The 12,722-nt window shown below is 41.5% G+C and overlaps 1 protein-coding gene across 1 annotated transcript in view; it reads right to left on the bottom strand.

Moving 5' to 3' along the window:
- SIN3A (SIN3 transcription regulator family member A) overlaps positions 1-12,722 on the bottom strand; it is a gene marked incomplete at its 3' end in the record, with an annotated part of 448,744 nt that overhangs the window by 196,821 nt on the left and 239,201 nt on the right. Inside the window, 2 exon segments of the mRNA XM_053717346.1 lie at positions 748-900; positions 2,609-2,875. Coding sequence (XP_053573321.1) covers positions 748-900; positions 2,609-2,875 — 420 coding nt within the window.

Genomic DNA, 12,722 nt, shown 5'->3' with positions numbered 1-12,722 from the left:
AAACAGATAATCCCCCCAGGATTAAATGTAAATATCCCTCTGCAGCGATCTGCTTAAAGTGCCACAGTCCCTTTATGTAAAAGCAAAACTTTTTGGCACTTACCTGCACTTCCAGCTGTCCGGTAGAAAGGACAGCTCACCCGGTGTGAGAGGATGCCACTCCTCACATGGACATGTGAATAAAGAAAGATCAGAGAAAAACTTACTCAGGCTTTCTGAATAGGGCAGCAAAACTGTTGAGAAAACGCAGTTAGGGTTTTACCTCACAAGTTCCCAACTGCTTAAAAGCCACCACTGGCCTACTGAAGAGACTGATGTGGGGTACGGCTAGACCCAAGGAAAGATCAGAGCAAACCTACTCTGCTTTTAAAATGATAAAATCTTGATTGAAGTAAACTTCTTTTCAGACACCAAAAAACTTTGCCTCCTCCTTGCACCGCAGGCAAAGAGAATGACTAGGGGTTGTGGGTATGGAAGTGATACTTAACAGCTTTCCTGTGGTGCTCTTTACCGCGTCCTGCTGGCCAGAAGTGATATTCCCAACAGTAATTGAAGATTCTGCCGTGGACTCACCATATCTTAGGAAAGAAATACAACATAGATAAGCACTATAAATAGCAGCAGAGCTTCCAAATAATGTGAAGAAAAAAAAATGCAAATGCTACAATACACTGGTGAAAGAAGTTACACACAACAAGCTAAGGAAACTAAAACAGAACATTAACAATTTTGAATATTTCAATTTACCACAGAACTGTTGGCATCTGGCAGAAACTGGCCAAATTCTGAAAGCAAATCTTCTTGATTTTTGAAGAGCCGTGCCACCTGGGCATAAACTTCTTGCTCTGTTAGGGCTGGAGTGTAGTTCCCCCCAGCCTCTTTAGCATTCCGTTGCTCCTTCTGGAAACACAGGAATTTTTTAGTACAATTAAAGACGCACAGCTCACTGTTTTCAATACTAAACGTTTTTTTTTGTTTTTTTTTAAATAACACCTTAAATGTATATAACACATTAACATGGAATTAATTTGGAGAGGGCAAAGACTACAGGACAAATCAGAAATTATAGCTTAAGTTAATATAATAATTGAATCACAACTATGGGTATCCAGGGGGAATGACTTGAGTAATCCTTGAGGCTGTACACATATCAGATGTATAGTGACACTTTCTGTGCGTGGAGCGATCAGAGCAGCCTGAAGCATGCAGGAGGGAGGGGTGGTACTTGCAAAGCTCAGTCAGGAAAGCACGAAGCCTACCGGGGACCGTTTCAACAGTGTTGTCAGCAAACGGGGAGTGCTTTGAGCTGACTGACAGCTGCACTGGCAAACTAGCAAGAGAGGAGCAGTTAACCACACTGACGTGCAAAGGAGCATAAAACTACCACAGAGAAATGTTTCCAATACATATATATATATATGTCGAAACATTTTAGGACTATATATTATCTAGACTTAAGTGGCTACAATATTATGTGATACAAAGTATCTGTTATTATTGAATCGTATTCAAGTATAATAATATTAGAGACGATTAACTGAGTGTTCAAATATTGCCTATTTGGAACACTTATTTTACTAGTTCTCCTCTACACTCATATAGGAATCTATTAACCGTTGAGTGTCTATTAACAAAGCAGCAACTTTATATTCTAATTCTTAGTTAACACTACATCAGCAGCTCAGCTCTAGATTTTCATTATTTATAGGTCACAGAACAACTGTTTTTAAGTACCCATGTTTTATACAAATAAAGGTTGATTGTTTTCATTAAATGTTCGTTAAAACTGTTACACCAAGCACTAACATTCACAATTTCTCAGTCTATATGAGATATAGGAGTGCTAATAGTGTATTCTTTGAAAATCAGTGGGATTCTTGCTCTACTGACTGTGTTTTGTAAATAAACTTGAATATAATACACAGAACCTTTAGGCCTAATATAAAAAATGAATACTTATTAATAGAGGCCGGCAAATATCCCATTTGGTGGTGCCATTGGTACAACCCCTCTTCTCTACCACGGAGCTTCACAAAGCTAATCGGTTAGAAGATTGTTTCATTACACAGCTCTGTATCTTCCTAACAGGCAATGTAACTTCAGCTCTTGAGGGAACCGTCCCATTCACAGGCGCTGTAAGTAACTTAGTAATACCTGCACTGGTTATTTATAATTCTCAACAACTAAATATGTATCAGTCTATCAGATTTTCTGATTAAAAACAAACTAAATAAGAGTTTCTCAGTATGTGCATAAAATTGTAAAAGTTTTCTTAATGTTAAACAATTCTCATCCAGTTCTGTTTAGTCATGTGGTTAATACAGTTTTGTTTATGTATCTGTAGCTATCCCACTGCAGTACTGTCTCTCTCTATAGCTGTCTCTCTGCTAATTAGGGTGGCCGGTATATTTTTCTCAGTAAAGCAGCAATCCTAGTAAGGGGGGGGTGACACCATGAGTTACCGCACCAAGGGACACCAACCCTAGTGACACCACTGGTGACGTGAAAAATCATGTTCACAGCCACCCTATCTCCCTGCCCCACATGAAATTTGAGATACTCCCTTAAAGAAAAAGAAAAAAAAATTAGGAACAAAGTGCTCACTTACCTGGTACGTATGCAGGATTTCCAGAAAAGCCTTGTATATGTCTGGTTGGCCCTGGAAGCGGTTCTTTATTTTGTTCACATAGTTGATGGCATGGTTGAACTCCACAGGCTGGTTATTCTGCATGGTGGGAGTAGTTGCAGTTGCAGTGGGAGTGGCGTGTGGTAAAGGGACTGGGGTGTGTGGCTGAGCTGGTGGTGAGCGAGGAGATGGATATTGGATTGGGGTGTTCTGCTGATTTGTGGGGGTGTGGGCTTGAGAAGGCAGTGGCTAAAAGGGAAAAATAATGCAGGTTTACATTTTGCCACAAATATTACAAACGTATAGCCAAGAGATACAAGATCATAAGGGAATGCTACAAAAGGATATATCCAACAACTAGATCAGACAGCCTTTCCAGCTCATTTAGATTGAGCCATTAAACTTGGTAGAGCAGACATTAATAAGCTGAATTCACATTTAGTGGCCATACAATGCTGTATCCATATAGTTAAAGATAAGACTAATAACCATAATTAAAAAAAAAAAAAAAAAAAAAAAAAAAAAAATACAAATCGTAAGCAAGAGGTACAATTCTAAGAGCTGTGAGAAGCTGGCTTTCAAGACTTATCGTGTCCTACTATTGGGTATTATGACGGACACGATCCTACTATCCCCCAAATATAGACAAATAGCAAGTTAAAGGGACACCAATTTTAATTTAACTGTATGTAAGACACTACTATAGGGGGGAGGGGGGAGGGGGGAGGGGACAACAACTTACTTAAAAGCTCCCAATTAGCACTTTTGATGATAGACTGGGACACCCACTGAAAGGTACTGAGAGCAGAAGCTCCCCCCCCCCCCCCCACATATGAAAAGACCCATTATAAAAACAGGCAATCTGAAGTCTGTATACATCAGTATGCATCTAAAACTAGAATAGTAGAAGGAAGTAAGCAAATTGTAGACAGACTCGATTACTTTTGTGGAGATAGAATATCTCCAAGCAAATAGAAAAGAGCTTAGCACTAATCTTTTTTAAAGAGAATGAGGTTCTGTTGGCATTATCAATAATAAATGTAAAAAAGTCAGTGGGTCCTGATAATATTCATCCAAGGGTTTTAAATATACTTCGATCAGTGCTAACTGCCCCAATTAAAGGGACTTTCAACACCAGAATTTTTGTTGTTTAAAAGATAGATAATTTATTACTCATTCCCCAGTTTTGCATAACTAACCGTTATAATACATTTTTTTTACCTTTGTGATTACCTTGTATCTAAGTATCTGCAGACTGCCCCTTATTTCAGTTATTTTCACAGACTTGCATTTTAGCCTTTAAGTGCTGACTCCTAAGTAACTCCACGTGTGTGAGCTCAATTTTATCTATTTGACACTTTATCTAGTGGTGAAAAACTGTCAAAATGCATTTAGATAAGGAGCAGCCTTCAAGGTCCAAGAAATTAGCATATGAGCCTACCTAGGATTAGAACAACAAGAGAACAAAGCAAAATTGGCGATTAAAGTAAATTTGAAAGTTGATTAAAATAACATGCCCTATTTGAATCATTAAAGTCGATTTTGGTCTTGACTGTCCCTTTAACTGATCTGTTTAATCAGTCTCTATTGACAGGAGTTGTTCCAGATGATTATAGAATAGCAAATTTAGTACCTCTTCACGAAAAGGGCAGTAGGTAAAAATCTGGTAACTACAGGTCAGTTTAAAGTGAAGGTCAATTTTCATGTAAAAGTGCCCGTTTTTTAAAAAAAAAAAAACTATTAAAAACAGGGGCACTTTCATTCATGAAAATTGACATGGCACCATATTTTAAAAATACTTACCTTGTTCTTCTGAAACGCCGGATTGCCGTTCTGAAACTATGCACCGCCTGCTTCTTCCTGGTTTACTTACCCACCAATGACTAAACCGGCTTCCTCCAATCACGGCGTTGCCTCAGAAAATGATAACCCCGGGGAGGAAGCCATGGTTGGAGGATGCCGGAATTGTCATTGCTGACGTATGAAGAGGCTTGGGACGGGCTGGTATAGCACTGGAGCGGCTTCAAGAAGAAAAGGTAAGTATATATATTTTATTTATTTTTTTGAACGGCTGAAATGTCAATTTTCATGAGTGAAAGTGCCCTTGTTTTTAATAGTTTTTTTAAAAACGGGCACTTTCATATGAAAATTGACCTTCACTTTAACTTCAGTAATAGGGAAATTAATGGACAGTCTCTTAAAGAAATCATTATGACTTACATAAAGACAAACAATTTAGAGGACAAAAATCAGCATGTCAGACTAATTTAATTCTTTGATTATGCAACAAAAAGGAAATTTATGCTTACCCGATAAATGTATTTCTTTTACGATACGACGAGTCCACGGATTTCATCCTTACTTATGGGATATCGCCTCATGGTCAACAGGAGGAGGCAAAGAGCACCACAGCAGAGCTGTATATATAGCTCCTCCCTTCCCTCCCACTCCAGTCATTCGACCGAAGTTAGGAAGAGAAAGGAAAAGCCAAGGTGCAGAGGTGACTGAAGTTTAACAAAAAAAATAAAGACCTGTCTTAGAAAATGACAGGGTGGGCCGTGGACTCGTCGTATCGTAAAATAAATTTATCAGGTATGCATAAACTTCCTTTTCTTTTACAAGATACGACGAGTCATCGGATTTCATCCTTACTTGTGGGATACAATACCAAAGCTATAGGACACGGATGAAAGGGAGGGACAAGACAGGAACCTAAACGGAAGGCACCACTGCTTGAAGAACATTTCTCCAAAAAACAGCCTCAGAAGAGATGACCAAGTTGCAGACTTGCAAATCTGTTCAACAGAAGCATCATTTTTAAATGCCCATGAGGAAGCCACAGCCCTAATTCGTTCTGGAGGCTGCTGTCTAGCAGTCTCATATGCAACACGGATGATACTCTTCAGCCAAAAAGAGAGGTAGCCGTAGCTTTCTGACCCCTACGTTTCCCAGAAAAAACAACAAATAAGGAAGATGTTTGACGAAAATCCTTAGTCGCCTGTAAGTAGAACTTCAAGGCATGGACCACGTCCAAATTATGTAACAGACGCTCCTTCTTAGAAGAAGGGTTAGGACACAAGGAAGGAACAACAATTTCCTGATTAATATTTTTGTTAGAAAACAACCTTAGGAAGAAAACCAGGTTTGGTACGTAACACTACCATATCGGAATGAAAAATAAGATAAGGAGAATCACACTGTAATGCCGAAAGCTCAGAAACTCTGCGAGCAGAAGAAATAGCAACCAAAAATAAAACCTTCCAAGATAATAACTTAATATCTATGGAATGCATAGGTTCAAACGGAACTTCTTGAAGAACATTAAGAACTAAATTCAAACTCCGAGGAGCAATTGGTCGAAACACAGGCCTAATTCTAGTCAGAGCCTGACAAAAAGATTGAACATCTGCCAGACGCTTGTGTAGCAAGATAGACAAAGCAGAAATCTGTCCCTTTAAGGAACTTGCTGACAACCCTTTCTCCAATCCTTCCTGGAGAAAACCTAAAATCCTAGGAATCCTAACCTTACTCCATGAGTAGCCCTTGGATTCGCACCAATAAAGATATTTACGCCATATCTTATGGTAAATTTTTCTAGTAACAGGCTTGCGTGCCTGAATCAAGGTATCAATGAACGAGTCAGAGAACCCTTGCTTAGATAAAATCAAGCGTTCAATCTCCACGCAGTCAGCTGCAGAGAAATTAGATTTGGATGATGGAAGGGTCCCTGAATGAGAAGGTCCTGCCTCAATGGAAGCTTCCACGGTGGCAGAGATGACATGTCCACCAGATCGGCATACCAAGTCCTGCGAGGCCACGCAGGAGCGATAAGGATCAACGAAGCCGGGGAAGGAGAGCAAACGGAGGAAACACATAAGCTAAGTTGAACGACCAAGGCACTGCCAAGGCATCTATCAGTTTGGCCTGAGGATCCCTGGACCTGGATCCGTATTTTGGAAGCTTGGCATTTTGACAAGACACCATAAGATCCAGCCCCGGCCTGCCCCATCTGAGAATCAGACTGGCAAAGACCTCCGGATGGAGTTCCCATTCCCCCCGGATGAAACGTCTGTCTGCTCAAAAAATCCGCCTCCCAGTTGTCCACTCCTGGGATGTATATTGCTGACAGATAACAAGAGTGAGTTTCCACCCACCGAATTATATTGGATAATTCTATCGCTAATGAACTCCTTGTTCCTCCCTGATGATTGATGTAAGCCACAGTCGTGATGTTGTCCGACTGAAATCTGATGAATTTGGCCGAAGCCAACTGAGGCCAAGCCTGAAGCGCATTGAATATTGCTCTCAACTCCAGAATATTGATGGGAAGTAGAGACTCTGACCGAGTCCACACACCTTGAGCCTTCAGGGAGTTCCAGACTGCACCCCATCCTAGCAGGTTGGCTTCCGTTGTCACTATCACCCATGAGGGTTTGCGGAAGCACGTCCCTTGGGACAGATGATCCGACGACAACCACCAAAGAAGAGAGTCCCTTGTCTCCTGATCCAGATCTATTTGAGGAGACAAATTTGCATAATCTCCATTCCATTGTCTGAGCATGCTCAGTTGTAGAGGTCTGAGATGAAAGCGTGCAAATGGAAAGATGTCCATTGCTGCCACCATCAATCCAATTACCTCCATGCACTGAGCCACTGACGGCCGAGGATTGGACTGAAGGGTTCGGCATGTATTCAGAATCTTTAACTTTCTGACTTCCATCAAAAAGATTTTCATGGATAGAGAGTCGATTAGAGTTCCCAGGAAAGGAACCCTTGTCTGTGGAATTAGAGAACTCTTTTCTAGATTCACCTTCCACCCGTGAGTCATTAGAAAGGAGAGAACAATGTCGGTATGAGACTTTGTCAGCTGATAAGACGCCTGGATCAGAATATCGTCCAGATAAGGCGCCACTGCAATGCCCCACGGCCTGAAAACCGCTAGCAGAGACCCCAGAACCTTTGTGAAGATTCTGGGTCCTGTGGCCAGACCGAAAGGAAGGGCCACAAACTGAAAATGTTTGTCCAGAAAGGCAAACCTCTGGAACTTGTGATGATCTCTGTGGATAGGAATATGAAGGTATGCATCCTTTAAATCCACGGTAGTCATATTGACCCTCCTGGATCAATGGAAGAATGGTTCAAATAGTTTCCATCTTGAACGATGGAACTCTGAGAAATTTGTTTATACTTTTGAGATCTAAAATGGGTCGGAACGTTGCCTCTTTTTTGGGAACTACAAAGAGATTTGACTAAACCCCCTGCCCCTGTTCCATATTACTCCCATGGAGGAGAGATCTCTTACACAGCGTAAGAACGCCTCTTTTTATCTAGTCGACAGACAATCATAAAAGAAGAAACCTTCCTCTGGGGAAGGAATTTTTGAACTCCAACTGATACCCTTGAGACACGATTTCTAGTGTCCAAGGATTCCGAACGTCTCTTATCCAAGCCTGGCCAAAGAGAGAAAGTCTGCCTCCCAATAGATCCGGTCCCTGATCAAGGGCCGCCCCTTCATGCTGTCTTGGTAGCAGAGGCAGGCTTCTTGGGTTGTTTACCCTTGTTCCAAGCCTGGTTGGATCTCCAGGTGGACTTGGCTTGTGCATAATTCCCTTCCTGTTTAGCGGAAGAGGAGGAGGGGGACTCCCTTGAAATTTCAAAAGGAACGAAAATTACTCTGTCGTCCCCTTTGCTTAGATGTCTTATCTTGAGGGAGGAGGTGACTTTACCTCCGGTAATGTCAGAAATGATATCTTTCAAGTCAGGCCCGAACAGGGTCTTTCCTTTGAAAAGGATAGCCAAAAGTTTGGATTTAGAGGACACATCCGCAGACCAAGATTTTAACCATAAGGCTCTTTGTGCTAAGATAGAGAATCCTGAACTCTTAGCCGCTAATTTGGTGATCTGAAAGGAAGCATCCGTAATAAAATAATTAGCCAGCTTAAGGGCCTTAATTTCTATCCTGTATCTCTTCCAAAGAAGTCTCAGTCCTAAGGGACTCTTAGGGCGTCAAACCAAAAAGCAGCCGCAGTCGTGACCAACAATACAGGTCGCCGGTTGTAATAGGAACCCCTGATGAACATAGAGTCTTGAGAAGACCCTCCTACTTCTTATCCATGGGGTCTTTGAAAGCACAACTGTCGATTAGGTATAGTCGTACGCTTAGCCAGGGTAGAAACAGCTCCCTCCACCTTAGGGACCGTCTGCCAAAAATCCAAAACGGTGTCAGCTATAGGGGGATACCCGGTCTTTCCCATTCCCTTGCAATAATTTCCTAAATTCTCTTAGGAACCGGAAAAACATCGGAATAAGAAGGAACCTCTAAGTATCTGTCCATCTTACTCAATTTTTCTGGTGGGACCACAATAGAGTCACAGTCGTCCAGTCACCAAAACCTCCCGTAGCAAAAGGCGGAGGCGTTCAAGCTTAAATCTGAAGGACATTATGTCCGAATCTGTCAGGGGGTAATGCACTTCCTGAGTCAGACAGTTCCCCCTCAGACAGAGCCTCCCTACCCCCCATTTCAGAGCCCTGGGAGGGTATATTGGAGATCTCCATCAAAGCATCAGAAGTCGCAGGGACCACATGGGCCTCTGCCCTACTGTTTTTGCCTTGCAAAGCTGGCAACTTAGAAAAAAACTCTGAAAGAGTGGATGGCATCACTGCAGCCATATCCTGCAGAGTGAATGAAGCGGACGCAGTTGAAGAACACGGCGTCGCCTGAGCGGGCGTTAAAGTTTGTGACGCTTGGGGAGAAAGTTGCGGCATACCCCGAGTCTCATCAGTCTGAGAAACATCCTTAGATATACTTGCAATAAAGAAAATTTGTTCTTTAAACTGTAAAGCCCTCTCAGTACATGAGGGACAAAAAGGAATAGGGGGTTCCACATTGGCATCTAAACACATAGAACATGTACTTTCCTGAAGTTCAGCCATGACAAAGAACCAGCAATAGCAATATTGGTCTTTTAAAATATAATTAAAAATAAAAAGCAAACACTTAGAGAAAATTTGCTGAAAAACGAGTATACTGCGTCTTTAAAAAAAACAAAGCCGTATTAATTTTTACTGCTCCGCAATAAACCATGCAATAACAGGGAGCACTATAAGACTTAGTATATTTTCCTGTATCTGTACAATCTAACTATGCATAACATTTTAGTGACAAACTTAGCACTTGCACCTTGCCACAGCGCCTACGAGTCACTTAATAACACTCCGTGAACTCCTAAGACCGCTAAGTGAGTGTTGCAGACACAAGATGACTTAGGCCACACCGGAGCCCAGAGACCTGCTACGGATCATCCGGATAACAACTGCGCGGCCAAGCGCGCGAAACACTAAGCCCCGCCCATCGTGGGCGGAAACTAAGTCCCCAGCAATAGTAAAAACCGAACAGGAATAAAAATGCTGGTAACCAATGCAATCAATTATAAAGTGTACCGTGAACCACCAATGTGCCCCTCAAACAAACACACTCCCCTGTGCTGCCATTAGCTTAGCCGAAGTTAACGTTAGAACACTTGGGTAATAGCTCCACAATCTCCCAGCGTCAAGCCCTCAAACTGAATACCTCCACCGGGTTAATCACATATTAGGGCACTGATAGCACAGCTGACTTAACCTAATAAAGAGGGGAAACCATGCACACCATTCATGAACCCTGTGCAAACTGATTACCCCTTCCCGGTATAGCAAATAAATGCCAGTCTGTTCTGAGATACCTCAGTCTCCCCAGAAGCAAATGACTGTACATACCTTAATGCTGAGCGCAGCATGAAGTAGTCCTACACAATGAAGATGCTCTTTTCATCACCTCCAGCAGACCTGTGGGAACAAACAGGGTCTTAGATAATATTTGTTAAGACCATCATCAGGGCAGCAAATAGTATGGGAGTCACAAGAACGAAGATCTCCCCAGCCCCTTGCTGAAAAGCCTGTAGCTCTACCCTAAGAAAAATAGTACTCACTTGTACCATTTAAAAATAATAAACTCTTGATTGAATAATCTAAACTAACACCTCACTTTACCTCTTACTATCACTAACACAGGCAAAGAGAATGACTGGGGTGCGAGGGAAGGGAGGAGCTATATATACAGCTCTGCTATGGTGCTCTTTGCCTCCTCCTGCTGACCAGGAGGCGATATCCCATAAGGATTAAATCCGTGGACTCGTCGTATCTTGTAAAATAAAGTATTAGAATAGCGTGGAGCAGTTGATGTAGCATATCTAGATTTCAGCAAAGCATTTGACACCGTCTAACACAACAAATTAATTCACTAACTTGGGAATTCTTTCAGAAAATTTAAAATGTAGTAAACAATGTAGTATTGTAAAGAGTAGGGCCAGAAGAATGCTTAGCTGCATTGGTATTTCTTGGCTGTATTGGTAGAGGTATTTGCAGCAGAAAAGAAAATGTATGCTTACCTGATAAATTTATTTCTTTTTTGACACAAGTCCACGGATCATCATAATTACGAAAGGGATATTCACCTCCTGGTCAGCAGGAAGCGGCAAAGAGCACCACAGCAGAGCTGTTAAATAGCTCCTCCCTTCCCTCCCACTCCAGTCATTCAACCGAAGTTAAGGAAAGAAAGGAAAAGCCAAAGGTGCAGAGGTGTCTGAAGTGTAAAATACCCAACAACCTGTCTTACAAAAACAGGGCAGGCCGTGGACTCATCGTGTCAAAAAAGAAATATATTTATCAGCTAAGCATAAATTTTCTTTTCTTATGACACGATTAGTCCACGGATCATCATAATTACTAATGGGATCCAATACCAAAGCTAGAGTACACAGATGATACGGGAGGGACAAGACAGGTAACTTAAACGGAAGGAACCACTGCTTGAAAAAGGAAATTTATGCTTACCTGATAAATTGATTTCTTCTACGATACGACGAGTCCACGGATTTCATCCTTACTTGTGGGATATTATCCTCCTGCTAACAGGAAGTGGCAAAGAGCACCACAGCAGAGCTGTATATATAGCTCCTCCCTTCCCCTCCATCTCCAGTCATTCGAAAGAAGGTTATAGGAAGAGAAAAGAAAAGCTAAAAAGGTGCAGAGGTGACTGAAGTTGTAAACAATAAAACACAATCTGTCTTAAATTGACAGGGAGGGCCGTGGACTCGTCGTATCGTAGAAGAAATCAATTTATCAGGTAAGCATAAATTTCCTTTTCTTCTACAAGATACGAGTCCACGGATTTCATCCTTACTTGTGGGATACAATACCAAAGCAACAGGACACGGATGAAAGGGAGGGACAAGACAGGAACCTAAACGGAAGGCACCACTGCTTGAAGAACTTCTCTCCCAAAAACAGCCTCAGAAGAAGCAAAAGTATCAAATTTGGAAAATTTGGAAAAAGTGTGAAGGGACGATCAAGTCGCAGCCTTACAAATCTGTTTAACAGATGCATTGTTTTTAAAAGCCCATGTGGAAGCCACAGCCCTAGTAGAATGAGCCATAATTCTTTCAGGAGGCTGCTGTCCAGCAGTCTCATATGCCAGGTGTATGATACTTCTCAGCCAAAAAGAAAGAGGTAGCCGTAGCTTTCTGACCCCTACGCTTTCCAGAATAAACAATGAACAATGAAGATGATTGACGGAAATCCTTAATTGCCTGTAAGTAAAATTTTAAGGCACGGACCACGTCCAAGTTATGTAACAGACGCTCCTTCTTGGAAGAAGGATTAGGACACAATGAAGGAACAATAATTTCCTGATTAATATTCTAATTCGAAACAACCTTAGGAAGAAAACCAGGTTTGGTACGTAAAACCACCTTATCAGAATGAAAAATGAATAAAGGAGAATCACAATTAAGCGCTGAAAGCTCAGAAACTCTTCGAGCCAAAGAAATAGCAACTAAAACACAAATTTTTCCTCAAGTCAGCTCCGCTGGCTATAGATACAGTTAACTTAGAATCGCAGAAACATAATTACTGAATTTCTTCTATTCAATTTAACAGCTTCATTTAGTTCAGAGTTTAGAAATTCATTGCTTAGGATATCACCACTAATTAGAGGGTCCTCTTAGGCAATTACATTTGTTATCTCCTCCTATTTTCAGTAAAATTGTATCTCGGCTAA

Source organism: Bombina bombina, chromosome 6, assembly GCF_027579735.1.
Source record: "Bombina bombina isolate aBomBom1 chromosome 6, aBomBom1.pri, whole genome shotgun sequence".
Taxonomy (NCBI): domain Eukaryota; kingdom Metazoa; phylum Chordata; class Amphibia; order Anura; family Bombinatoridae; genus Bombina; species Bombina bombina.
The sequence above is the reverse complement of the archived record's forward strand: the minus strand, read 5'-3'. Positions and strand labels throughout refer to the sequence as shown.